The following is a 24,642-nucleotide window of genomic DNA, read 5'->3' on the forward strand; positions in this document are numbered from 1 at the left end:
TTATATTTTTTTTAACCTTTATTTAACCAGGAAGTCCTTTGAGATTAAAATCTCTTTTTGGAGGGAGACCTGGCCAAGACAGCGCATCATTACAAGGTTACAAACACTATAGAATAGAACAAATGTCCAATTATTGCAGGTTTAACTTATTTATTTGTTTATCACTTTTCATACAGTAGTTGTAACTCAAGGTGCTTTACACATAAGAAAAACATTAAAAATACTGAAAATAAATTAAAAACAGAAACATTAAGAATAAAACATGAAAACACATTAAAAATGAGACATTAAAGTGCACAAAGTGCAATAAACAGACATAGGTAGATGTTGGGAGGAAGTTAGTGAAAGGCCAGTTTGTACAGGTAAGTTTTTACTAACCTAATGGTGAAGAGTTCATAGTTCCCATGTTTCCTGAACGCAGCACACGTTATGTGGTGTTTTCTGATTGGATGTTTTACAGGAAGCGAGAAGGCTCTCCACGCTTTGCGATTATACCAGATAACCACCTCAGATGGACTGTACAGTATTTTCTATCGAGCTGAGTTAAACTGAGGTTCAGTGGATACAGTTTTGAATGGAAACTATCACGTTTTTATTCCTCGCGTGCTCTCAGGTAGCTCTGACGTGTGTCCTCGTGTTACTGAAGGCAGAGCAGCTGTCAGCTGACGGAGGCGGCTGGTGAGTCCACAACACTGGACCTATACACACATATGTTTGTGAGATTATTTTAAAATATTAGTCTCCAATTTAGATGTTTATATTTTACTTCAACATGTATTGAACCAGTCGCACAATGTTGCTAAATTAACCCAAAAACCTGCTGACTGACTGAACCTCAAACCAAACTGCATTTAAAATTCTGTCAATTTAACGTTTATGAGCAACTTTGCACAATTAAAACCAGCAGTGGAAGAAGTACTCAGATACTTTACTGCAGTAAAAGTACCGATACAACAACATAAAAATACTCAAGTAAAAGTCCTGCATGAAGAATCCTACTACAGTAAAAGTACATAAGTATTATGAGCTTGATGTAGTTAAAGTATTGCAGTAAAAGTACATAAGTATTATGAGCTTGATGTAGTTAAAGTATTACAGTAAAAGTACATAAGTATTATGAGCTTGATGTAGTTAAAGTATTGCAGTAAAAGTAGTGGTTTGGTCCCTCTGACTGATATATTATTATATATGACATCATTAGATTATTAATAGTGAAGCATCAGTGTTAGAGCAGCATGTTACTGTTGTAGCTGCTGGAGGTGGAGCTAGTTTACACTACTTTATATACAGTTAGCTAGTTTAGTCCAGTGGTTCCCAACCTAGGGGTCGGGCCCCTCCAAAGGGTCAGCAGATAAATCTGAGGGGTGGTGAGATGATTAATGGGAGAGGAAAGAAGAAAAAACAAAGTTCTGATACACAAATCTGTTTTCAGTTTTTGGACTTTTTCTCTAATCTTTGATTTTTGCTGAAATATTGGATCATTTGAACATTTATTGAAATGAAAGCATGTGAGAAGTTTAGAGGGAAAAATCACTATTTGGTGGAGCTGTTAACAACTCATAGACATGTGAAATGTGACCCCGACTACACACTGCTTTTTGTAAGACGTCAGAAGACAAAAAGGTTGGAAACCACTGGTTTCATCTTTAACAATGTGTTGTATTTTAAAAACTTGTTATATTATCCATTGTGTCAAATCTGCATCTGAAAAGTAACTAAAGCTGTCAAATAAATGTAGTGGAGTAGAAAGTATTTCCCTCTGAAATGTAGAAAGTAGCATCACATGGAAATACTCAAGTAAAGGATAAAAAAAATAAATCTGATGAAAATGCTTGAAAGATAAAATACCTCTAAATCAGCCCGGAACCTGCTTTCTGACTGAAACTTCATTTAAAATTCTGTCAATTTAACATTTACCTTGTTAAAGGCACATTTACACACATCAGAGAGCTTCTGAATCGCCAGCAGGAACTTTATAACTCAAGTCAGAGAAACTGAAAAATAAAAAAATTAATGTGATAAAAATACTTAATGATAAAATACATACAGATTATTTGACACATGCTGGTTGGGATTTAACATTATTCTCTCTGCACTGTTTAGCTATAAAATAAAGAAAAAAGGAAGTGAAGTATTGTATTAATAGTGATCAGTACATAGAGTCAAATGTCACTATTAAAATATTTTTTGCCATTTTCATGCACATGTGATCAGATTATAAAACGACAGCGAGGTTAACTTGATGTAATCTGAGCGTCTGTCTGTGTTCAGGTCATTAAACTCAGATTACAGATTAAACGATGAAGGTCCTTGTAACATCGACGTGTTGGACGGCTCTTCAATCTCACATCGGGAGTTCATCGAAAGGTAAGTATGACGATTATCAATCAACCAAACTTTATTTAAACTTCATTAAGAACATGTGACACAGAACCAGACATCGATTTCATCATCGTTAGAGTGGATAAAAAATGAAATGAAGATCAGTAAAGTTTAAGATCTAAAATGTGCAATAATTTAATCACACATTGAGATAAATTAGAAAACATGAAATGTCAACAAAGAAAACTAGGATACAATAAATTTGAAATAACAGTCAGATATGTTAAAAGTTACCTGTAGATCAGATGATCTACTTTTAGTTAATTTAGTAATTTATATTGAATTATATTGAAATATTTGGTAACACTTTCTATGACGCTCATGTCTATAACACAGTATAAACATAATTATAATGTGTTATAATCTGCTTATAGCACTGTATAATTATAGTTATAAGCATAAATATTCATAATAATCATAACACATTATAAAGCATTTATAATGTCTTATAAGGTCAAGTATCATAATACTTCATAATTATTGGTCACTCACTGACATTTGTGTGTTAGTTGTAATACATTATAATAATTTATAATACATTATAATCACTTAAGTGTTTTTAAGGAGTCACTTTTGTTGTTCAAACGTTTACATGAAGTAAAATATACAGCTAGAGGTGAAGTAGAAATAGTTTCAGGTTTTATCTATAATTTGAGTCTTTGGAGTCAGTTTTTTGGGTAAATATCACATTAGTGAAATGTAAATGTTTATCATTCAATTCTGTTATGACCCGTTTAACAAATAAATAACTTTTACAACATTTTTTGTTGCTCTTGCATGAAATTTAATGATTTTTTTTTCACTTAAAGCAAACAATGACCACTTATAATGACTTATAATCACATTGTAATGCATGATAACAGTGTTTGAAATGCATTATAAAATGATGATGACAGTTAAAACACACTATGATCCTTTCAATAAATGTCAGTGAGTGACCAGCAAAACAATTGACCTTATAAGTCATTATAAAATACTTTAAACTGTGTTACGATTATTGTTATAAAGCATTATGAATATTTATGAGAGCTTATAACTATAATTATACTATAACTATAAGCAGATTATAACACATTATAAGTATGTTTATACTGCGTTTTAGACACGGGCGTCATAGAAAGTGTCACCAAATATTTAACTTAATTCCTGCCGGGCGCAATTATTCTGTTATAATTATATTGTATGTTTTGTTCGTACTGTGTAATTCATGATCAATAAAGTAAAAATAAATCAAATGAAGACTAATGATAGAAATGTTAAAGTGAAAAAATAAAAATATGTTCACAAGCAGCAGTACAGGTCGCTTCTAGCTGAGCAAAATTAATTGATTAGCAATAAGGCGGGTTAATATCCTCTCAGAAATATGATCACTCATCATATATCAGTATTAAAATATTATAATATGTCAATATTCAAACTACCTTCACTTCTCTTCACCCGACAGCAGAATTTAATCAGTTAACGAGGATTAACGACGAGTCACATGTTCTAAATTAATGATTTAATAAAAACATGCCGGGTTCATCTCTCTAAATGTTTATTGATGCCACATGTATGTTAATAAAATGTTTGTGTTTGTTTCCCCAGATACGCGTACAGCAGACCGGTCATCCTCAGAGGTCTGACTGATAACTCGGTACGTATTGATTACACAGACACTGATGATTGATTCCTGTTTTCCTGTTCAGGTCTTATAGTCTCTGCCTCTTGATCATTTTATTATTACGCTGATCTCGTTATATTCAATTATTATTATTCTGTGAATAAATTCTGTGGCTTCATTTTCTTGGTGAACCTTTTATATAAAATATGACATCACATGTTTATGTTTGAACTGTAATATTCTCCTTTATTAAATGTTGTATTTCAAACAGGATAAAAGAAATTAATTTTAAAATTTTATATAACAATTACACTTAACATATAAAGTGCAATTGTAATTTATATTAACATATAAATAATAAATTATGTAATAAGACCATTTAAAAGCTTACCGACATCAACGATAAATAAAATTAAATAAAATACATTTTGTTATACGGAGCCAGAAAATGTTGTGATGATGATACGATTAAGCTATTTGTGTTTTATTGTAAAGCACAAACTCTTAATAAATAAATTAATTAAATAAAAAATAATAATAATTAATACATTTTACGTACGCAGAGCAAATTTCTTCAAGTCTTCACTCAATATAAATGTCTCTACAATTTTGTGGTATTTGTACTTAACTTGAGTATTTCCATGTGATGCTACTTTCTACATTTCAGAGGGAAATATTGTACTTTCTACTCCACTACATTTATTTGACAGCTTTAGTTACTTTTCAGATGAAGATTTGACACAATGGATAATATAACAAGCTTTTAAAATACAACACATTGTTAAAGATGAAACCAGTGGTTTCCAACCTTTTTGACTTTTGACGTCTTACAAAAAGCAGTGTGTAGTCGGGGTCACATTTCACATGTCTATGAGTTGTTAACAGCTCCACCAAATAGTGATTTTTCCCTCTAAACTTCTCACATGCTTTCATTTCAATAAATGTTCAAATGATCCAATATTTCAGCAAAAATCAAAGATTAGAGAAAAAGTCCAAAAACTGAAAACAGATTTGTGTATCAGAACTTTGTTTTTTCTTCTTTCCTCTCCCATTAATCATCTCACCACCCCTCAGATTTATCTGCTGACCCTTTGGAGGGGCCCGACCCCTAGGTTGGGAACCACTGGACTAAACTAGCTAACTGTATATAAAGTAGTGTAAACTAGCTCCACCTCCAGCAGCTACAACAGTAACATGCTGCTCTAACACTGATGCTTCACTATTAATAATCTAATGATGTCATATATAATAATATATCAGTCAGAGGGACTCCCATTAATCATCATGGTAAGGAAAGGATCTGAATACTTCTTCCACTGCTGCTGTCTGAATACATTCAGTCTGCTCTGTTAAATAAATACTGGAGTTAAATAATAATATGTTGACTTTGTTTTAGAAATTCAGGTTTTTGTGCTCCAAGTCAAGTTTACTGGAAGAATATGGCGACCGGAGAGTTCGGCTCAGTACAGCGAACACTTACTCCTACAGGAAAGGTACGACGTCAACACCCGTCATGCTCTGTTGTTTCTGTCTTTATTAGGGTTCCCATCAACACCAGTATAAGCATCAGCTGTTCTTCCACCACACATACACTCTATAACCTCATAAACACAAACTAACCAGCTCATATCATTGAGTTAAATGTCAAGTACATACAGAAGAGAAACTGAAGTGTCATTATTTCACCAGGACATTAAATTATAAATCAATCACAATTCAAGAATCTATAGCAAACTTTTTTCTTTCTTCATATAAACAATAATTCTTACTAAACATAAAACATTGTCCTTAAATGATCTATTTATCCATCCTACACTTTCACACATTTAATTCCAAGAAGAAACGTGTGAAAATACATTTCTCATTCTCTTCATAGGAGTGATTTCTACTTTCACTCAGGTTTATATTTTATTACACACACAAAAGTTTGAACAGAGTAGTTTAGTATTTTCAGAGTAGTGCATGTAGAACAACCAGCCCTATAAACATGTTGATAATCAGTGTTTAAGTTGTTAAGATTAAAATAAGTTTGTATTTGTTCAGATATAATCTCTTTATCAGCAGCTGGTAACAAACTCACAGGGTTTGTTGTGATAATCCGTAGTAAACTTTGGGCTCTGCCTGATTTTTATTTTTATTTTGTTGACTCTTAAACAATCTGTTTGACTCATTGTAATGTATTTATTCCAGTGGACGTCCCTTTCAGAGAGTATGTGGAGATGCTACTGAGGCCTCAGTCTGTCGACGCTCTCGGCAGCGGTGAGTAAAACGCTCGGAAACCGTTTATAGGGTTTATATCAGAGGTTTTCAAACTGAGACGCGGAGGGAGAGACTCCTTCTACGAGACATAACCTCCAGAGGAAATGATCATCTCTGATGTGCAAACCTCCTTAAATCTGCTTGAAGTCATAGAAAAGTTCCCTGCTTGAAGTTCCCTACAACTGCAGAACTTGGCTGAGAATCATCACATTTTAAAGTTTTCTTCAGTATCAAAGTAAACCAGTGACAGTTCATTAACTGTTGTTTTAACTCTGTAACTAATACTACAGTACTGCTTATACTACTAGCTAGTACTACTACTACTACTACTACTACTACTACTACTACTATACTGCTGTCCTTTTATGGAGCCGATTTACCAAAATGTAAACAAATATTGGCTGAAAATAAAACAAGACTCAAGATGTATCCCGCAGCTAACTGTAGCAACATTATACTTCCTGTTTACATAAAGCCCACAAAGCATTATGGGAGCTGTAGTTCCAGAACTGAGAGCATGATCATCCCCCACATTGAAGTCAGACACGGAACAAAGAATAATAACAGGAGCGACAAAATCCATTAATATGAATATTTTTCATTATTTTATGACATCACTAATGCTCAGATTAGTTTATCCAATTATAAACATATTTATCCTGCGTTGAAAACCAGCAGACATGGAGGTGACTGTAAACGAAGGGTTTGGGGGGGGACACAGTGTCAGATTTTAAAACCTCTGCTCTATATTATTATATGGGGTGAAGAGGATGAGGAAGGTATTTTGGACACTAAACCCAGTCTGAGATAAAACAGATTATTTTCTCTAACATGACCAGTAAACTCACCTTCATGTGTAAAATCAGCAGAGTGTTCCTTTAAGCTGCCAGATCATTTAAATAACTGACGTCTCCCTCGTCAACAGACACGCTGTATTTTTTTGGAGACAACAACTTCACCGAGTGGCAGAGTCTGTTCGAGCACTACGAGTCTCCGCCGTACGTGCTGCCGCGCACCAGCGGAGCATACAGCTTCGGGATCGCAGGTGACGTTTGTTTTCATTTAAAAAGAACCAAAAATTTACAGCTGCTTGCTTGTCAAACTGTGTTTTACAGCCTCTTTCATACGTGTTAGTGCAATTCAAAGTGTTTCACAGCTGATATAAGACAGTACAAACATAAACAGACCAACAATTTGAGACTAATGCACATAAGAAACAGAAAAAAACAATAAAACACAAAGTAAGTTTTGCAGGTTTTTGGTCATAAACCAAAGAACTTGACAAATTAAATATGTTTATTTGACCTGATGGTGGCGCTGGATGAACCTCAACTTTTCCCTCTTCAGGCCCTGGAACAGGAGTTCCCTTTCACTGGCACGGCCCGGGTTACTCTGAGGTCATCTATGGCAGGAAGGTAAAAACAATTAATTTAATTTAGTGATGAACTGGTCGTTAATCTGGAGTCAAGTGAGATAAAAGTCACAGTTTGAGCATCATGAAGCTGTTACACAAATCCCAGAATAATTCAGTGTTCCTCACACAGCGCTGGTTCCTCTACCCGCCTGATATGGAGCCTCATTTCCACCCGAACCGCACCACCCTGTCCTGGGTGACGGAGACCTACCCCAACCTGCCGGAGGACGAGGCTCCGCTGGAGTGCACCATCCGACCCGGAGAGGTAACGACATTTTCTTCTTCTTCTTCTTCTTCTTTTGTCCTTTCTGTTAATCTTTCACAAGACTGTGATTTCACTTTACAGAGTCCAACTGTTGGATGTGATTGTGATGAAATAGAATTTGTTTTGATCAATAAAGTCAGTGTGTTGAGCTTCAGGGCCACCGTACAAAAGTGTGATTATGTCACACGACTGGAGACACAAACAGAAGGAATAAAAGCAGTGATGCAAGTAGCGTTAAAACGGGGAGAGGCTTCATCAGTGTGGAAGAAGTTTAGTTGCAGAAGATCAGATGTACAACAAACATTAACCTTTAGGAGTCGCCGATCACGCCGGCGTGATCAAATGACGTGTCTGTTTCAGGAAGTTGTAACATAAAAACAAAGTCACATTAAGTTTTGCTGTCAACTTCTGTGGAAAGTGCTGGCTTGAAACTCTGTGCCGGTTTTTGTTTGGTGTTGATAAACCAGTAAAAACGGAGATACGTTGATATAAAAATCATCATCATCATCAGACGGGGCAGACGTCGCATTTATTTTATGTCTTCGTCATTTTTTGTCATATGACGGAACGGAAAAAAATGCTCGAATCTGCTGATCGTGCTCCACAGATTCAACATTTCAGGAAGGGAGCCGAGTCAAGGGGAAGACGCTGATGATTGAGCTCGTTGTTGGAATCAGAGAGCAACAACCGGTTGGGTTGAGCTTTTTCTCTCAACCCAACCGGTTTGAGAGAGGGGGGGGGGGGGGCAGGGGAGTGGGGAGAGAGACACAGAGAAGCATCATAACAGCAATAATAACAATAACAGAGATAATAATAATAATAGAGATATGATAGTGGCACAGCTGAAAAAGAAAAAAAAACGCCTATGGCTACCTCTGCTTTTTGTTGTAAATAGTTCTCTATAGTTTGATTTTATCTCAGTGTTGCCTTTACATATTATATTTGTACTATTTGGGAACCTCACTACACTCTGGCAATGCAAGACCTGTAATATAGTTCTGTGTCTAATAGTTTACATCAACTATTTTGAAGAGCGGCATTGCTAACAAGTAAAAAAACGCCTATTGTTACATCTGCTTTTTGTTGTAAATAGATGTACATGGATTGATTTTATCTCAGTGTTACTATTATATGTTCACATTTGCAACCTTTAAAATGCTTTATTGAACATGTTTATGTTTCTTATAGTGAAAATACTACATTTTTTCAAATCGGATTTTATGTATTTTGTGTGTTTTTTTGGTCCAATATGATGATATAGTATGTTAAAGTGAAATAATAATTGTCTGGTCATATAGGTGATGTTGTACCAAACATCGGCATGTTTAACATTTTTCAAAGTGATAAAATCACTGAAAATGGCCAAAATAACCCAAGACTCCTAAGGGTTAACATGTCAGAAGTGCAACGAGACTGTAACAACAAAAGGAGGCAATAAAACAAACTTATCTCACCACCTCAAGCAGAAGCAAGCGGCTGAGTACGAGGAGTATTTTGTCATATCGTCGTCACAGAAATACCCTGAAATATCGTGATATTATTTTAAAGAAAGACGTCATGACTCACATCTGTCCAGAGTTTACAGAAGTTAACAGGAGAGTTTTCTTGAAGGAGCGTGAAGTTGTTGTTGTTGTTTTTCTAACAGGTGCTGTATTTCCCGGACCGCTGGTGGCACGCCACTCTCAACCTGGACACCAGCGTTTTTATCTCCACCTTCCTGGGCTGAGCTTCCTGTTCAGCCGCTCTGCTTTTCATCACAGACTTTGTCTTCCAGAGCAGGCTGACGGCGGGAAAAAACAGACTCAAATACGGATTGAATTTGATATTTCAGCAGAACGATTGTTTTAATTAAGAGACGGATGATATTTTAATCTGAAGTGATGCAGATATTTAATTCCAGCACAGTTACATTCCAGGTGAACAGTTTGGAAACAGTCCTTATTTTTCTGTCTTTAATGAAACCATGCTTTCTAATAATAATAATAATAATAATAATAATGATAATTCTGTGTTATTAAAGACCAAAGCAGGAAAAAGAGACTAACCAGATGTTGCAGATCAGAGGAAAACATGTTTTAATTATGTGTAACTTAATTTATAAATGAGATGTGAAGATCATTTTCAGATGGAAATATATTGGTGCTCTGTGTCATCATATCATCATTAAGTGATGAAGAACAAAACGTCTGCTCCAGTCAGTGTTGTGTCAGAAATATGGACGCCTGCTATTAAAATGTTTTTGCAGATAACAGATCATTGTTGTTGTTTCTTTGTACAGATTTTTCACTGCAACAACATCATGTGTTTAGTTTCTAAAGGTTATGAAACGTTGGTCTCTGCTGCGTCTCTGTCCTGCTGGACTTTGGGGACATTTTGTACATGAATGCATCATCTCAGTGTTTACATTCACTTCACTCTGTATATCATCAATCAATCAATCAATAAATCAATCAATCAGACTTTATCTGTACAGCAGCTTCCATACAGGTTCTGACAAGCTGATAATCGGACAGAACAAATGGAAGCAGTACGGCGATACCAGTACCAAACCAGTAACCTTAAAGTGATACCAGTAGAACCTTTTTCTTCTACTTCATTGAAGTGAATGGAAGCGTTCAGTTAAAACGCCACAACTTCTCCCCATCCAAATGATTTTTACACCAATACATTTTGAAAGTGCTGAAATTATCGAACTGTTAATTAATTAACTATCCAATGAAGTATTATCACCACAGACTGTTTGGGTTGTGGCTGCTGCCGTAGTGGGACAATCTTTTTTATAGACGTGAGTACAAAAAAGTCTCAGTTGACTGGAGGAGTTTTGTTACTTCCTGGTTCTGGGTTATTTCTGTCGATATTTTAGCGCTAGTAGACAGTTAAACAATTTGAGACTAATGTGCATGAGAAATAAAAATTATGAAAATGTAGTAAAATAAAATAGATTTAAAAAAAAATAACTACAACAATAATAAAATGGACAGAACTAAAAATTAAAAACTAGATAATAGATTTCAACACTTCCAGCTGCTCGGAGCAGAAAAGCTGCACTTTGTTACAACTGACTGTTTATTTATGAAGCCGTTCTGCAGCATATCTGTGTGTGAACATGAAAACTTGCAAACAATTATGCTCTTTGCACACAGAGCATCTTTTTTCATGTGTGCTGCTTCCTTTATGTGGAAACTTACAGTCACTGGTTTCTCTTAAAGCTCTGTGCATCATCATCTATCTGCAGATGTCAGGATGCTTTCTAGGAGGTTTTTAACGCGTCTAATTGCTGCCGTTTCTCTTTCATTGTAGTTTTATTCATGTTTTATTACTTTATATTGACTAACGAGAGGTTTCTAAGTGTCTGCAATCACTGCAGGAGATGAAAACACAAATATCTAAACTGTCAGAAATGTTTTAAACTTCAGCAGGTTGATGCTTCACGGTTTCAGACGACCGACCGTCACGCCGCTGCTTCAACTGAAAACGAGATCAGTCGTCATTAAAGTCTTTGAGAAATACACAGAAAATTAGATTTTATTGATTCAAAGCTGTAAGTGTCACATTTAAACAGACGATGGCTAAAATAAATGAAGCTGTATCAGGCTTCATTCTGATTGATTGATCAGTTTCCAGTACGTAGTTATCACCTGATACTGATATAAGATGATCAATATATTGTACAGTATGTGCACTTGTATGGAAGATTTAAAATGCTGCACTACTACTAGAGCTGCAATGATTAGTCAATTAATGGATTAGTTGATCTACAGAGTATTTTGATAATCATTTTAGTTACTTTTTAAGCAAAAATCCCAAAAAAAATGCAACTCTCAGTTCAAATGTGAAGATTTGATGTTTTTCTTTGTCATACATGATGTAAAACACTGAAGGAGGGAATTAAAAGGAGCATTTTGAACTACTGACTGACATTTTATAGATCACACAGTAAATCAGGAGAATAACCGTTAGTTGGAGCCCAAAATCAAACAAAGAAATAAAGTGAAATACACAATACACATGATTTGTATTTTATTTTATGTATGCATTAACTGTGTCATAATTAACTGAAAAACATTTGTTATTAAAGGGACAATAAATAGCTTTTTGTCTTTAATAACTGAATGAATTGATTATATTGTGACATGACGGGCGTTTTAAATCCTCCATACACTCATGGAGCTACTCAAAGGCTGTAAAACCACAAACTAACAAGAAGATTTAACAAGAAAACTCAAGTTTTTAAAACAAGAGCACAAATTTTTGTTTTTGCACAAAGAGTTTGCAAAAAAAAAAAAACAACAACAACACAGAAAAACATCTGAAAACACACGAAAATATAAAACAACAGGTTGTTCTTTAACTTCATCCAGTCACATGTTTCTCTGAATAACTGAAACACTTTCAGCCGCAACAGTTTCTCTTCTTCCTGTTTGCCAGCAAACACAATTCTCCTCTTTTACAGCTGAACGAGCTGCTGGACGAACCAGTGGTGCAGATTTTATTTATATCTATATTTATATGATCTAATTTCTTTACATGAAGTGATTATCTGATTGCAGTCGGCAGTTTGTTGATTCTCAGAGCCACAGCGTGGATTATTACATTAACTGATGATCAATACTGGTTTATTTACGAATGACAAACATCAACATTCAGACGGTTGAGTCAAATTTAATTTTATGTCTGATTTAGACTTCGCTGTTTAATTTTAAACCGCCGTTTTTGTGATTTGCGAAAAAAAAACAACAACAGCTAAATCTCTTCTTCTTCTTCGTCCTCTTTTCAGTTGACAAACAAAACTGCATCACAGTAAACATCTGCTGAGACAAATCCAGCTGATTGAATCCCTTTTATGATTGCAGCGTCATCCGATAAAAATCAGCATAAATACAAGACATTTAAAAAAACGATCAATTATGAAGAAAGTTTCATTAACTCTCTCTCTTCCCTCAGAGTTCCTCGGTTCAAGTGCAACAGGAGTAAAAGCTCCTTTTGTTCCCTGTGCGATCACCCTGCTTCATCTGCACATGTAATTTAGCATTTTAGAGATTGTTTTGTTGTATTATTGTGTTCTGTATATTATATGTACAGGAAACATTTCTGTACTTTTTGTTTTTGACTAAACTGAACTGAACAGTCTGATAATGTTCAGTCTCCTGCTGCTCTGTGATCACCGTCACTGTTTAATGCAGCTGAACTCACAATATACAGTGTATTTTTCTGTTTCTGTTGTCAGACAACGGAACAAGAATGAAATTATGATTTAAATTCGTCTCATAAGACTTGAAAAGATTGTGCCTTTAACATCATTATCTTCTTTTAAATCACTTCTTAAAACTCATTTTTTTAGACTTTCACTTGTGAGACTTTCACAACTTGTATTATTCTATTCTCTAAATAGATTTAATATTTATTTTTTCTATTATTTTGTTTATTTCACTATTTATTACCTTACTTTTGCTCTATTATTCTTCTTTATTCTTCTGGGCTACTGAAACGGATTCTAATTATCGATCTATATTTCTTATACTTAAAATTGTCAATACTTATTTTATGCCTTTTAGATTTTTATCTTACGCTTGTTTTATGATTTCCTGCCTTCATTTTTATTCCTATGTCTTTTTTTGTGTAAAGATCTTTCTGAAGTGCTATACTTATAAACTTTATTATTTGATAATGACGGCAGCCCTGCAGCGTGTTCGGCTATACTAACTTAAAAAATGATCAATCGCAGCTGTCAATCAACGCCGCCAGACAACAGACATCAAATCTTATAAACGGAGCAATAATTTCCAAAATGACCACCAGCTCACTTATTAGAGGGTCTGAATGTAGAGATTGAGACCAGAATGACTCGTTGAAAACAATGATTGACTTTCTAGAGAGAAGTTTTTTGAATGGGAGTCAGTTGGAGCATCAAGCGGCTGTCGGTGTCACTTTAAAGGATTTCAGTTTCAAGACGTGGCAGCTGCTGATTGATCGTAGCGCTACGACAGAAATAAGAAAAAAAAGTCTTTGAGAGCAGAGACACGTCGGCTCGTCATCCATCTGCAGCTCTGATGAAGTCATGCAAACTTCTTTTTTGGTTCAACTCCATCGTTTTGGTTTGTGTGCAAGTGCGTTTTTTCCCTAAACTTTATTAAAAAATGACACTTATCAAACGTCACGCCGGCCAGTGTGTTCTGTGTCATTTAATGTCGTATTCTGATTGGTTGGTTTGTGGTCGTGGGTCGTAGCAGCAGTCGCATTGTGAGAATTTGGTCCTAATATCTGTCAGAATTTGGTCACCAAAGCTCTAAATCATCCGTCGGTGGACGAATCTCACAGTGAGATCGACCAAAGATTTCACGTTTCTCTCACGATTGTCAACTTTTAACTCAGACGGAACAAAATAACACAGTGTGAAGGGAACTTAAGCACATGTGACTGAAAACACTGATCTGTCTTGACCTTCCTTCCTCCTCGGCTTGTTCAGTAGTCCTCCACCCATCCGTTCTCCAAAATAAACGCATCAATGACTTCCTTCATGGCCAGGTTGGGGATGAGTTGATCTTGGGTCAGTGGGCTACGCGTCACTGGGTCAAAATGGCCGACTCGCTGCAACAAAAGAACAAACACTCAGTGCTAAAATCACATATATCATCCCTTTTTGTAGTCAAAAATAATGTCAATGTCTGTTTAATGGTCTCTGGGGAAATATCAGAAATGCTTCTTTCTGTCGGAGCCCGGTTGAGGGTCGTGTCCTGTGTTGTGTTGCAGGATGCAATCAGGCTCAGTGCGACCGTCTGCTCTACGCCATGTTATTGCTTTATGCAAGACTTGATTTGCTGAATGGAAATAAGGACGCCAATAGAAATAATGAAAAACTAGATGGCGCCATCATGAAATCAAAGAATTAATAAAATATAAATTTCTCCCTTTTGGTTTCTGATTTTCTCTCAAAGGGGAACACATGTGACAAGTGATTTCCAGAGCAGATATGTTGCTGTAGCAGACAAAAATTTTTATTTAATCTCAGCTGGACTTACTTTAATCTGGGTAAACAGATTTAAACATTTGTTGTACATTTCGATCACACAGTCGAGATCCTCAGGGACTTCCTATAAGTGAGTCTGAATACAAAGGTTTCTGGAAACTTGCTGCCATTTTCACATTTTTTGAATATTTATTCAGTGAAAAAAGTCCCCAACCCTCCAAAAAACAGTTCTTAAAATGGACATGATTAAATATTCTGTGATAAACATCTAAAACTTTCATTTTGTGTACTATGTGAGAATTTAAGGCCAAAAATAGAAGTTTTGTACATCAAACTGGCTTAAGTGTAGAGCTGCAATGATTAGTCGATTAATCATTCAGTTTATTGACAGTAAATTAATCTGCAACTATTTCGATGATTGAATTGTTTTAGTCATTTTTTGAAATGCAAAACACAAAAAATTTCAACTTTCTTGGTTTCTCAAATGTGATGATGTCACACTTTGTCATATATGATAGAAAACACTTAATATATTTGCCTTTTATACTGTTGGTCAACAAAACAAGACATTTAAAGACATGAACTTCTGCTGAGGGGAATATAGAGAGAATTTCTCACCATTTTATAGATAACACAATTAATTGATAATGAAAATAATCGTTAGTTGCAGCTCTACTTAAGTGACTTGTCTAAAATACAGTAAACGCAGGCCTGTCTGGGTTATCACAGTTATCATGTACTCAGTGGTGGTGGTGGTGGTGGGGGGGGGGTTTGTTACCTGTAAGTGCTCTTCGATGTCTTTCCGGTCGTAAGTGACCCCGCTGGGAGTGATGCACGGCTCTCTCATCAACTCAAAGCTGATCTTTCCACACAGGAAGTCCGGGATCTCCCGCTTCTGTCAACACACACCAGACAGAATCTGATTTCCTTTACGTCCTCATCTGTTGACTTTCACTGAAAGCCGTTTTCAGACGAGAGCGGACAGTCTTTTTGTTTTTCTGCATCAGCAACATCAGCAGCAGGATTCTCTGTCACCTTAAAGCAAGTGAGGACAGTTCTGGAGTATATTTCTCCCTTTCAGAGCAGAGTTTAGTCAACACTAACCTTCCTCTTCTCGTCTACTTGAGAGAACAGCTCCTCCATGTCTGAAAGGAACTTGTCCTGCGGAGAAAACACTGTTCTAGATTACAAATAATCATGATTAAAGCAGGCTGTGGTTTACTGGTGGGATACTGAATATATTACAGAGGACAGTAAAAATAAAATGACAAGAATCAACTTCAAGCTGCTTTCATTATCTGTTTACAACCAGCTTCCAGTTATAAACGCTTCAGAGGAGGAGCTACGCTACATTACAGTGTGTTATAAACCATTTATTAAATGCTTATATACTGCTTCTAAATGGACAGAACTGATTGATCGATGGTCATTTGTAGTTGTTTCAATAGTAGTTCTTGTAGGAGTTATTGACATATTTAATCTGCTTTAAACATATGTGTCAAACATACAAAAATAATGAAAAAGACAAAAACTGCTAATGGTGTCAAGTTAAGTCACATTTAAGTCTCAACTATCGAAAAATCCTCCGTAGGGCTGATTTTCATGAGATCCATAAATGGATCCCACATCTCTTCAAATTCTTTAGATTTTCCCTTTAATGCAAATATTTATTTTTCCATAACAAGCTTGAATCCACTGAGTCAAAGATGGCTTTACTGTTGTTTTCCAGCACACAGCAGCTGTATATTTGGCATGAATATAATAATAATATTCCATCTTTTTCTTCTCACAACTTAAGTTACATAAAGTAGGAAAATATAACAAGTAAAGCATTTGGAGCACAGAAGAAGATCATTATTAACAACGTGGCAAAACAAGTGATATTTGATAACAGGATAGCAGTTCTTACTTTAGTTAGTCTAATGAGCCACCTACTGGCAGACTAATCAATACCCCTCATTGACAACAGATCGGCTGCTTTAGAGAACGCTGTGTGTCACATGATAAAAACTTACATGTTTTGTGTGGATTTCGTTGAGATTGTGCTGAATTCTGCTGTCGTCAGATTTGTCCTCTTGTTTCTGTCTGCAGCCCTCCAGCTCTCTGGATCACACACACACACACACACACACACACACACACACACACACACGCACACGCACACGCACACGCACATGCGCACACGCACGCGCGCACGCGCACACACACACAAACACACGCACACACACACACACGTACGTATGTTTATTTGAGGAAACGGTAACTAATGATAATAATAATAATATTTATGTTCTGCGTGTGTCCGTCCTGCCTCTTTTTCTCGGCCAGGATGAGTTTGGTGAGGTAGGCGTGCAGCTCGCTCTCCTGGTTGATCCTCCGCTCCTCCAGGCTGTTCCACCGTTTCTTCTTGGCTATCCGCAGAGCGCTGGGAATGTCATCACCAAAGTTCAGACGCTGCTCCTTTGCCAGGTTATAAGCTGATAAAAACACAACGATGAACCACACATTTATGTTGTTTGTCTGTTATCACACTTCTTCTTCTTTTCAACCAAACACGTTAAAAGACAAACATTTAAAAAACAGATTCTTAAAACTGGAGATAACTTTTTTGTTTGCTTGTTTGTTTTTGTTTTAAAGGGGACATGTTCTGCTTTTTGTGGTTTTCTGTTATTTATATCCTGTTCTGATGTCAGATGTTAAACGTGACCAAAGTGTCAAAACTTCAGGTGAACGTATGTAGAAATGCTGCCTGCAAGTCAAAAGTCAGGGCTTCAATCTGCTCTGAACGCTTCGTTTGTGACGTTCTTTTCTACCTTCATTATTATTACGCCCATTAACGGCCATCCATTCTGTAGCCTTGGTTGCTAGGCTGTTGCTAAGGCGGTTGCTAAGGTGTTTCCATGTGTTGTTCAGCTGCAACATGTACGGACGGATTTGAGAAGTTGACATTTGGAGTAAAGAAGGAGAAAAAGAAGTGAAATCCTGCTACTATAGTTTGTTTACGTAGCCTCCGGAGCCGGAGGAAGCTTCCTGAAGCTGACCAATCAGAACAGAGTGGGCTCATCAGGAGGGCGGGGCCTTAAAGAGACAGGAGCTAAAACGGCCTGTTTCAGACAGAGGCTGAACTGAGGGGCTGCATAAAGGACCAGTAGAAGATAAATAAGGAGTTTTTATTCCAGTAGAGCCCCAGAATATAAATATAGAGGCTGGAAACATGCAGAATATGTGTCCTTTAATGTAATGTAATTGTTTGTCTTGGGTTCCTTGGAGAGCTGTCAGCTTCTTAACTCTCCTGCAAGTGTTTGTTTATTTTAGATTCATTATAAGAGTATATGTAGGTAAAAATGTGTTTTTAGAATAAGTGAAAGTCTATGTGAACACAGTTATTATAAAATTGTATTTTTTAATGTGCAAACAAATAGATAAATACATTATTAAAAAGGGATGATTGCATTTAAAAAAAATTCAAATCCAGTATTGAATCAAAGGCTGATTTAACTACAACTATGTCTGATCAACACAGAAAAACTAAAACCTCACAACCTGAGTCTGAGATGAGCAGCATATTTATTTATTTATTTATTTGTCCAGCAGCAAACAGCAGACAGACAAGAGTTAGAGAGGTTTGTTGTTGACTTCTGCCCCCAAGTGGCCAAAAATATGAATAACTTTAACACATGCAGAACCAGAACCTCCCCTCTTACCTTTCTGCAGGTTGCCGATGGCTTCGTCATAGTTCTCCATCTCCAGGTGACACTGACCCATGAAGAAGTGAGCTTTGACCGACTGGCTGTCCAGCTCCAGAGCGTGTCTGCAGTCTGCCAGAGCTTTGTCGTACTGCTGCAGCTTCACGAAGCACAAAGCTCTGTTAGTGTAGTACGCCGGGACGGGACTGTGTGTCTGACGGAGAGGAAAAAACACAAACCACGTTCTGGAGACAAATCATCTCTACTAACAAGCTGCAAAACACATCAGAAGAAAACTATTTTCCTTAGAAAAAAACAGAATTGCATATATTTAACTTCAATTTAATAACTCCTGCCCTTGATTTCCCCTTCTGTGCTCTGTAGGAACCAGAATAAAACTTAGATTATGTTTATAATTTCTGCTTTTTTAAGTGAATTAATGCGTAATTCTACCTACTCAGGCCTCTAAAAATAATATTTTTAATAATATTATGCCTCTTTGGTTGAAACAGTAACAACTCGAAAGTAGACATTGCTTCATTTTCGGGAGTCAAAAGAGAAAAAAGTCAGAAATCGCTGCCTACAAATACATTTTTAGCAAAGTAAAAAGGGAAATAACTTATCTCTGTCATAGAAGAAAAGAATAAAATGAGGTGAATAAACCTTCTGGATCATCAGCAGCTCATCATTTCTCTGATTTCAACTATAAAAAGCTTTAAGTACAATATTTAACAGGGTAAAAAAACGCGAAATCTTCAGGAGAAACACTTGGACGACTAACATGATCGCTGAGACAAAGACACATTTCCTGCAGCAGCGAGACATTCAAGTTCTCTTTTATTCTATGTAAAGTTGAATGTACGGTTGTAAAGTCCTTACGATAGCTTTGCTGTAGCAGGCAGCAGCCTCCAGGTACTTGCGGTTGAGGAAGAGGCGGTTTCCCTGCTCCTTCAGCTCCTGAGCCGACACCGAGGCGCTCTTCTCCGGGCTGTCGGACATTTTGTCCACCAGGCTCGCTGCGCCGGCGGCAGCTGCCTCTCCGCTTTGCTTCCCTATGCTGGAGCTCAGATCCGACAAGGCAGCACGGAAACTGAGGAAAAACAGATCAGTGTGATACATCTCATTATCATAAAACATCTTAAAACATCTTTATGAACATGCAGGATTAAAACACTGACGCAGTTTAAAAAGGGAAACTCCACCGATGTTACACATAAAGTTTTAGGCGGATCTGCAGCGATTAGTTGATTAATCAACAGGAAGAAAATTAATCACCAACTGGAGTGATTTTTATATGAAAAAAGTGTGTCCAACTTCTCTGATTCCAGCTTCTTAAATCTGAATATTTTCTGGTTTCTTTAGTCTCTGTGACAGTAAACTGAATGTCTTTGTGTTGTGGACAAAACAAGACATTTGAGGATGTCGTCTTGATAAACAGTGATAGACATTTTTCACATTTTATGGACCAAACAACTAATCGATTAATCGAGGAAATATTCTACAGATTTTACGATAATGAAAATAATTGTTACTTGCAACTCTAGATTCAGGGCTGCAGCTATATAACTGTTATTTTTTTGATCACTTGGTCTATGAAATGTCCATCACAACGTCTTTAAATCACTTCGTCCAAACTAGTCCAAAGATATTCAATTCAAAAAGTGACATTTCTCACATTTGAGAAGCTGGAACCAGCAAACATTTGGCTTTTTTATTTTTATTTCAACCAACTATCAAAATATTTGCAAATTGTTTTTCTGTCCATTGATTAATTGATTAGTTGATTAACTGATTAATTGACAAATCGTTTCAGCTCTATAAAGATCAGTTTACACGTCGTGAGGAGAACTCAGCCTGTGAAAATAATAAATATTGTCTTCAGTTTGTGCTCCTCATGAACGAGAGCTGATCATCTGATATTTTAAAAAATAAATAACAGCCAATCTTTTAAACCCAATAGTGATGTTTAACAGCTCTTACAGTCGTTCTCAAAGACTCTTTAAACCATCTGGATGAAGAAATATTCCATCTTATCGTGTTGAACCAGCTGTACCACCATTAACTTTATTATTTGTTTTGCCTATTTTTCCTATTTTTGTGCTACGTGCAGTGTAGTTTTGATATTGATGCTGCCATATTTTGCTGATTTTCCATTTATATTTGGAAAAAAACAAAAAGATATTTAACGTGTGACTATAAGTTGTGACTGTATTTCCATCCGGAAGGTAGCTGGAAGTCTTGACTCATTTTGTACAACACTAAAAAATAAACACCAAAATATTAGTTTATTAATGTCATGAAAGGACGGGTTCACAATTTTTCAGTCAGGAGCCCAAATGAACATTAAAGCTGTTTTTCTTGCTGTAATCATTCCTCCTGTTCATACTGACCATTAGAAGATCCCTTCATAATGACCTTACAATGGAAGTGATGGAGGACAAAATCAACAGTCCTCCTTCTGTGCAAAAAATGTACTTAAAAGTTTATCTGAAGCTAATATGAAGCTTCAGCGTCCAAATGAGTCAAATCAAGCAGATATCTTTCAACGTTACAGTCTTTTTAGTGCCAAAGTTCCTCTTTTTGTTACTATACTTCCACCTGCAGCTCAACAGGGAAACACTGTCCGAGGAAACACAAAGAGGAGAATTTGATGCTAAAAAGACTGTAAATGTGTCCACTTGATATGACTAACTCAGACTGATGAAGCTGAATAGAAGCTTCACACAGACTTTTAAATGACTGTGTGGACACACTGTGGATTTTATCCTCCATCACTTCCATTGAAAGCACATTTGAAGGATCTTTTAATATCCAGTATGAACAGGAGGAATGATTACAGAGAGGAAAACCTCTTTACCTCACTACAGATGAGCAGTTAACAACTCATAGACATGTGAAATGTGACCCCGACTACACACTGCTTTTTGTAAGACGTCAAAAGACAAAAAGGTTGGAAACCACTGGTTTCATCTTTAACAATGTGTTGTATTTTAAAAGCTTGTTATATTATCCATTGTGTCAAATCTTCATCTGAAAAGTAACTAAAGCTGTCAAATAAATGTAGTGGAGTAGAAAGTACAATATTTCCCTCTGAAATGTAGAAAGTAGCATCACATGGAAATACTCAAGTAAAGTACAAGTACCTCAAAATAGTACTTGAGTACAGTATTTGAGTAAATGTACTTAGTTACTTTCCACCACTGAGGATGTTTTGCATTTAGCCTGCCGCAGCTGTCCCGTGGGAATAATTGCTAATATGCAGCTAACGTTAGCTATTTCTCTGTGAGGTTTCACCACCTTTACACATATAATTCCTAATATTTCCTAAATGTCTAACAGCTTTATGTGACAGTCAAAGTGGCAGCCATCAGCAAGCTAACAAACCGCTGTATTTATCATTATTTCACCGAGCAGAGCGAACTAACTACGACATAAAAACGTTACGTTTAGCTTCATATTTCACCGTTAGACTCACTCACCTGTGCAGCGGCTGTGACTGTGATCAGATGATGTTTTATATGTAGCTGCCGCTGTGTAACATTAAGCTGTTTTTATGTATTTTAGCTAGGTGGCTAAGTACCTAGCTAGCTACAAGTTTACTGTATTGAAGAGCCGCCAGCAGATGTTTTGGTTTTGATGTGTGACGTAGCTGCGTCATTGGAAGCCACGCCCACCCCCGATATAACTGAAACCTGAAGAAAATAAACAATAATAATAATAATATAAAAATACTTAAAAAAGAAAGCAGGGAAGTCTAAACTTAGTACATAATAAAAAATAACTTAATAATAAAAACGTAATAAAATCATACAAATATAATAATAATTTAAAAAGATAACAGTGAACCCTAAAAAATATAAAAAAGAACATAATACATAAAATAATAATAAAATAAAAACTAAAATATAAAAATAGAATTAAAAATATATATATAACAGTGAAGACTACAACAAAAACATAATACATAATAAAAACATCAAATCATAATAAAAAGATCAATATAATAGATAAACATATGTATAATATGAAAATATTTGTTTTTGTTGTTGTTGTTTGTTTGTTTGTTTTTTCAATCAGCCTGCATGGATCACCTGCCACATGTGGACTAGATTGCATTTGTACAACAGTAAATCACTACACTCATACATGTTACCTAAAATTGTGATCATGAAACACACATTTGGGACAAATTTCTCTCCATAAAACTGATCTATAAACACAACAGCTTCACAGACATAAAATTAAAATTTTTTAGCACAAATTAACTATTGAAGTATCCTTTTTTGTGAATACCAACCGACAATAAATCATCCATGAATAGGCTATAGTTTAAAAATGATTGAAAACTTAAATCAATAAATCAAACTTTATTTGTGCAGCATCTTTCCTGCAGGTTAGTGCAATTAAAATGCTTCTCAGATGGCTGACAAGCTCAAAAAACAGAACAAATGTAAACAGTAAGAAAATTTGAGATTAATGAACACAAGAAATAAAAAGATTAGATTAGATTATTAGATTGAACTTTATTGTCATTGCACACAATACAAGCACAATGAATATGCAGTTTTGCATCCAACCAGAAAGTGCAAATCATGATATAATCATGAAATATATAATAAAAAGAAGGTGCTGACAAGGCAATATTTACAGATGAGGTACAAGGGATAAAGCATATATACTTTATATACAGATTAAATGAAATGTACATTATATATAAGAATAATTACAGACAATTCTTTTTGATGACAATATTTGATATTTACACTCTGTTTTTATGCAGGGAGGTTACTGTATACATGTATTAAAAATAGTTTGGATGAGCTTTCCTGAAAAATGTTTATTACATTACTGTAAACGACGTTAGAGAAAAAACGTGATAATTATGGGCGATAATTTATAAGATTCGATAATTTATAAGATGCCAAATGTCAAATTCAGAGGTCAAATTTCATTTCAGTGTATGAGTGCTGAGAAATGACAATAAGGAAATCTTAATTTTAATCTTAATTTACACATACTTAGAGGTTGTAAACTTCCAGAGACTTAATGTATTCATGTAAAGTTAATAGTCTATTATTGGAAGCAATTGAGAATCAGAATCATGAGCAAAATCTTTAAAAACGATCTATATGTCCCAGCCACCACACAGATTGACGAGCACATGCTTTACACTTCAGCGGACCTTGGTGTCCTTCATATAGTTCGGCTAGCACACCGTTCCGCATTGCTGAAGGTATTACGAGCTGTGTGTCTCTCAGCAGTAAACCTTCTGTCACTGTGAGTGTAGCTCACTCCGGCCAGTAGCTTTTCAGCACTGGTTCCTGTTTTTCATGCACTGGCCATCCTTCTGTGCACAGCATCATGACAAGTGAGCAGACACTGTTGGCTTTCTGCTGTTCTTTCTGGTTTTCCATGTATGAGGGACTGACAGGTAGGCTTTCCATGACATAGTCCATGTAGATGTTGGTGCTCTCCATCAGCTCTTGATCTTTTGTGGACACATGCGATTTAACAGGTAAGCGCGACAGTGTGTCCGTTGTCCAAAGTGACTTTCCTGGCACGTGCACAATGGAGTATGAGTAGCACCTCAACCTGAAGCGCTGGATTCTCGGCAGTGCTTGGGCCAGAAGTAGGCTGAGAAGAGGTTTATGTTAGACCTCCAGGCAGAAATGTTTCCCTATGAGGAAATCCTGGAGCCATGTGCAGGCCCATGAGAGCCCAGGGTTTCTATCTCTACCTGCGTGTACTGTTGTTCAGCTGGAGTGAGCGACCGCGATGCATAAGCCACAGGTTTCCATTCTTCCTTCCATCTCTGGAGAAGAACGCCTCCCAAACCATACCAAACCATACAATGATGCATCAGCTGACACTTTGATGTCTCTATTTGGGTCATACATGGTCAGCACAGGAAGAGAAGACAGTGCTTTCTTCAGTGTTTTAAACACTGTCGCCTGGTCCATGTCCCAGACCCAGCAGTTTTTCTTTGAGAGGAGGTCATGGAGTAGCTTATCTTTATCCAATAGCTGGGGAATGTTGATCACCCTGAGAAAACTCCTCAACTCGCCC

General features: G+C 36.2%; 2 protein-coding genes across 2 annotated transcripts; one reads left to right on the forward strand and one right to left on the reverse strand.

The window, feature by feature from the left end:
* The first annotated feature begins 402 nt into the window (after window positions 1-402).
* On the forward strand, window positions 403-10,177 carry jmjd8 (jumonji domain containing 8). Its single transcript, XM_044331793.1, has 9 exons — window positions 403-678; window positions 2,272-2,367; window positions 3,970-4,018; window positions 5,382-5,478; window positions 6,176-6,244; window positions 7,170-7,289; window positions 7,592-7,659; window positions 7,789-7,923; window positions 9,569-10,177. Exons 1-9 carry the CDS (start codon window positions 575-577, stop codon window positions 9,647-9,649), a joined length of 819 nt encoding a protein of 272 aa, XP_044187728.1. The 5' UTR covers window positions 403-574; the 3' UTR covers window positions 9,650-10,177.
* A 1,753-nt stretch (window positions 10,178-11,930) lies between these two features.
* Window positions 11,931-22,213, reverse strand: LOC122967257 (E3 ubiquitin-protein ligase CHIP-like). Its single transcript, XM_044331794.1, has 8 exons — window positions 22,056-22,213; window positions 19,456-19,666; window positions 18,595-18,790; window positions 17,202-17,367; window positions 16,906-16,993; window positions 15,995-16,051; window positions 15,669-15,785; window positions 11,931-14,511 (listed from the first exon to the last, which is right to left on the reverse strand). Exons 2-8 carry the CDS (start codon window positions 19,573-19,575, stop codon window positions 14,386-14,388), a joined length of 870 nt encoding a protein of 289 aa, XP_044187729.1. The 5' UTR covers window positions 19,576-19,666; window positions 22,056-22,213; the 3' UTR covers window positions 11,931-14,385.
* Window positions 22,214-24,642: the final 2,429 nt, after the last annotated feature.

Source organism: Thunnus albacares, chromosome 17, assembly GCF_914725855.1.
Source record: "Thunnus albacares chromosome 17, fThuAlb1.1, whole genome shotgun sequence".
Taxonomy (NCBI): domain Eukaryota; kingdom Metazoa; phylum Chordata; class Actinopteri; order Scombriformes; family Scombridae; genus Thunnus; species Thunnus albacares.

Bases quoted from the DNA above. Each gene is read 5' to 3' on its own strand.
- jmjd8 (XM_044331793.1), top strand. From the start codon at position 575: ATGGAAACTATCACGTTTTTATTCCTCGCGTGCTCTCAGGTAGCTCTG. The intron at 4,019-5,381 runs GTACGTATTGAT...ACTTTGTTTTAG, and splicing joins GAGGTCTGACTGATAACTCG to AAATTCAGGTTTTTGTGCTC. The intron at 5,479-6,175 runs GTACGACGTCAA...TATTTATTCCAG, and splicing joins CACTTACTCCTACAGGAAAG to TGGACGTCCCTTTCAGAGAG.
- LOC122967257 (XM_044331794.1), bottom strand. From the start codon at position 19,575: ATGTCCGACAGCCCGGAGAAGAGCGCCTCGGTGTCGGCTCAGGAGCTG. The intron at 16,994-17,201 runs GCAGGACGGACA...TGTGTGATCCAG, and splicing joins ATCCTGGCCGAGAAAAAGAG to AGAGCTGGAGGGCTGCAGAC. The intron at 14,512-15,668 runs GTAACAAACCCC...CTTTTGTTGCAG, and splicing joins ACATCGAAGAGCACTTACAG to CGAGTCGGCCATTTTGACCC.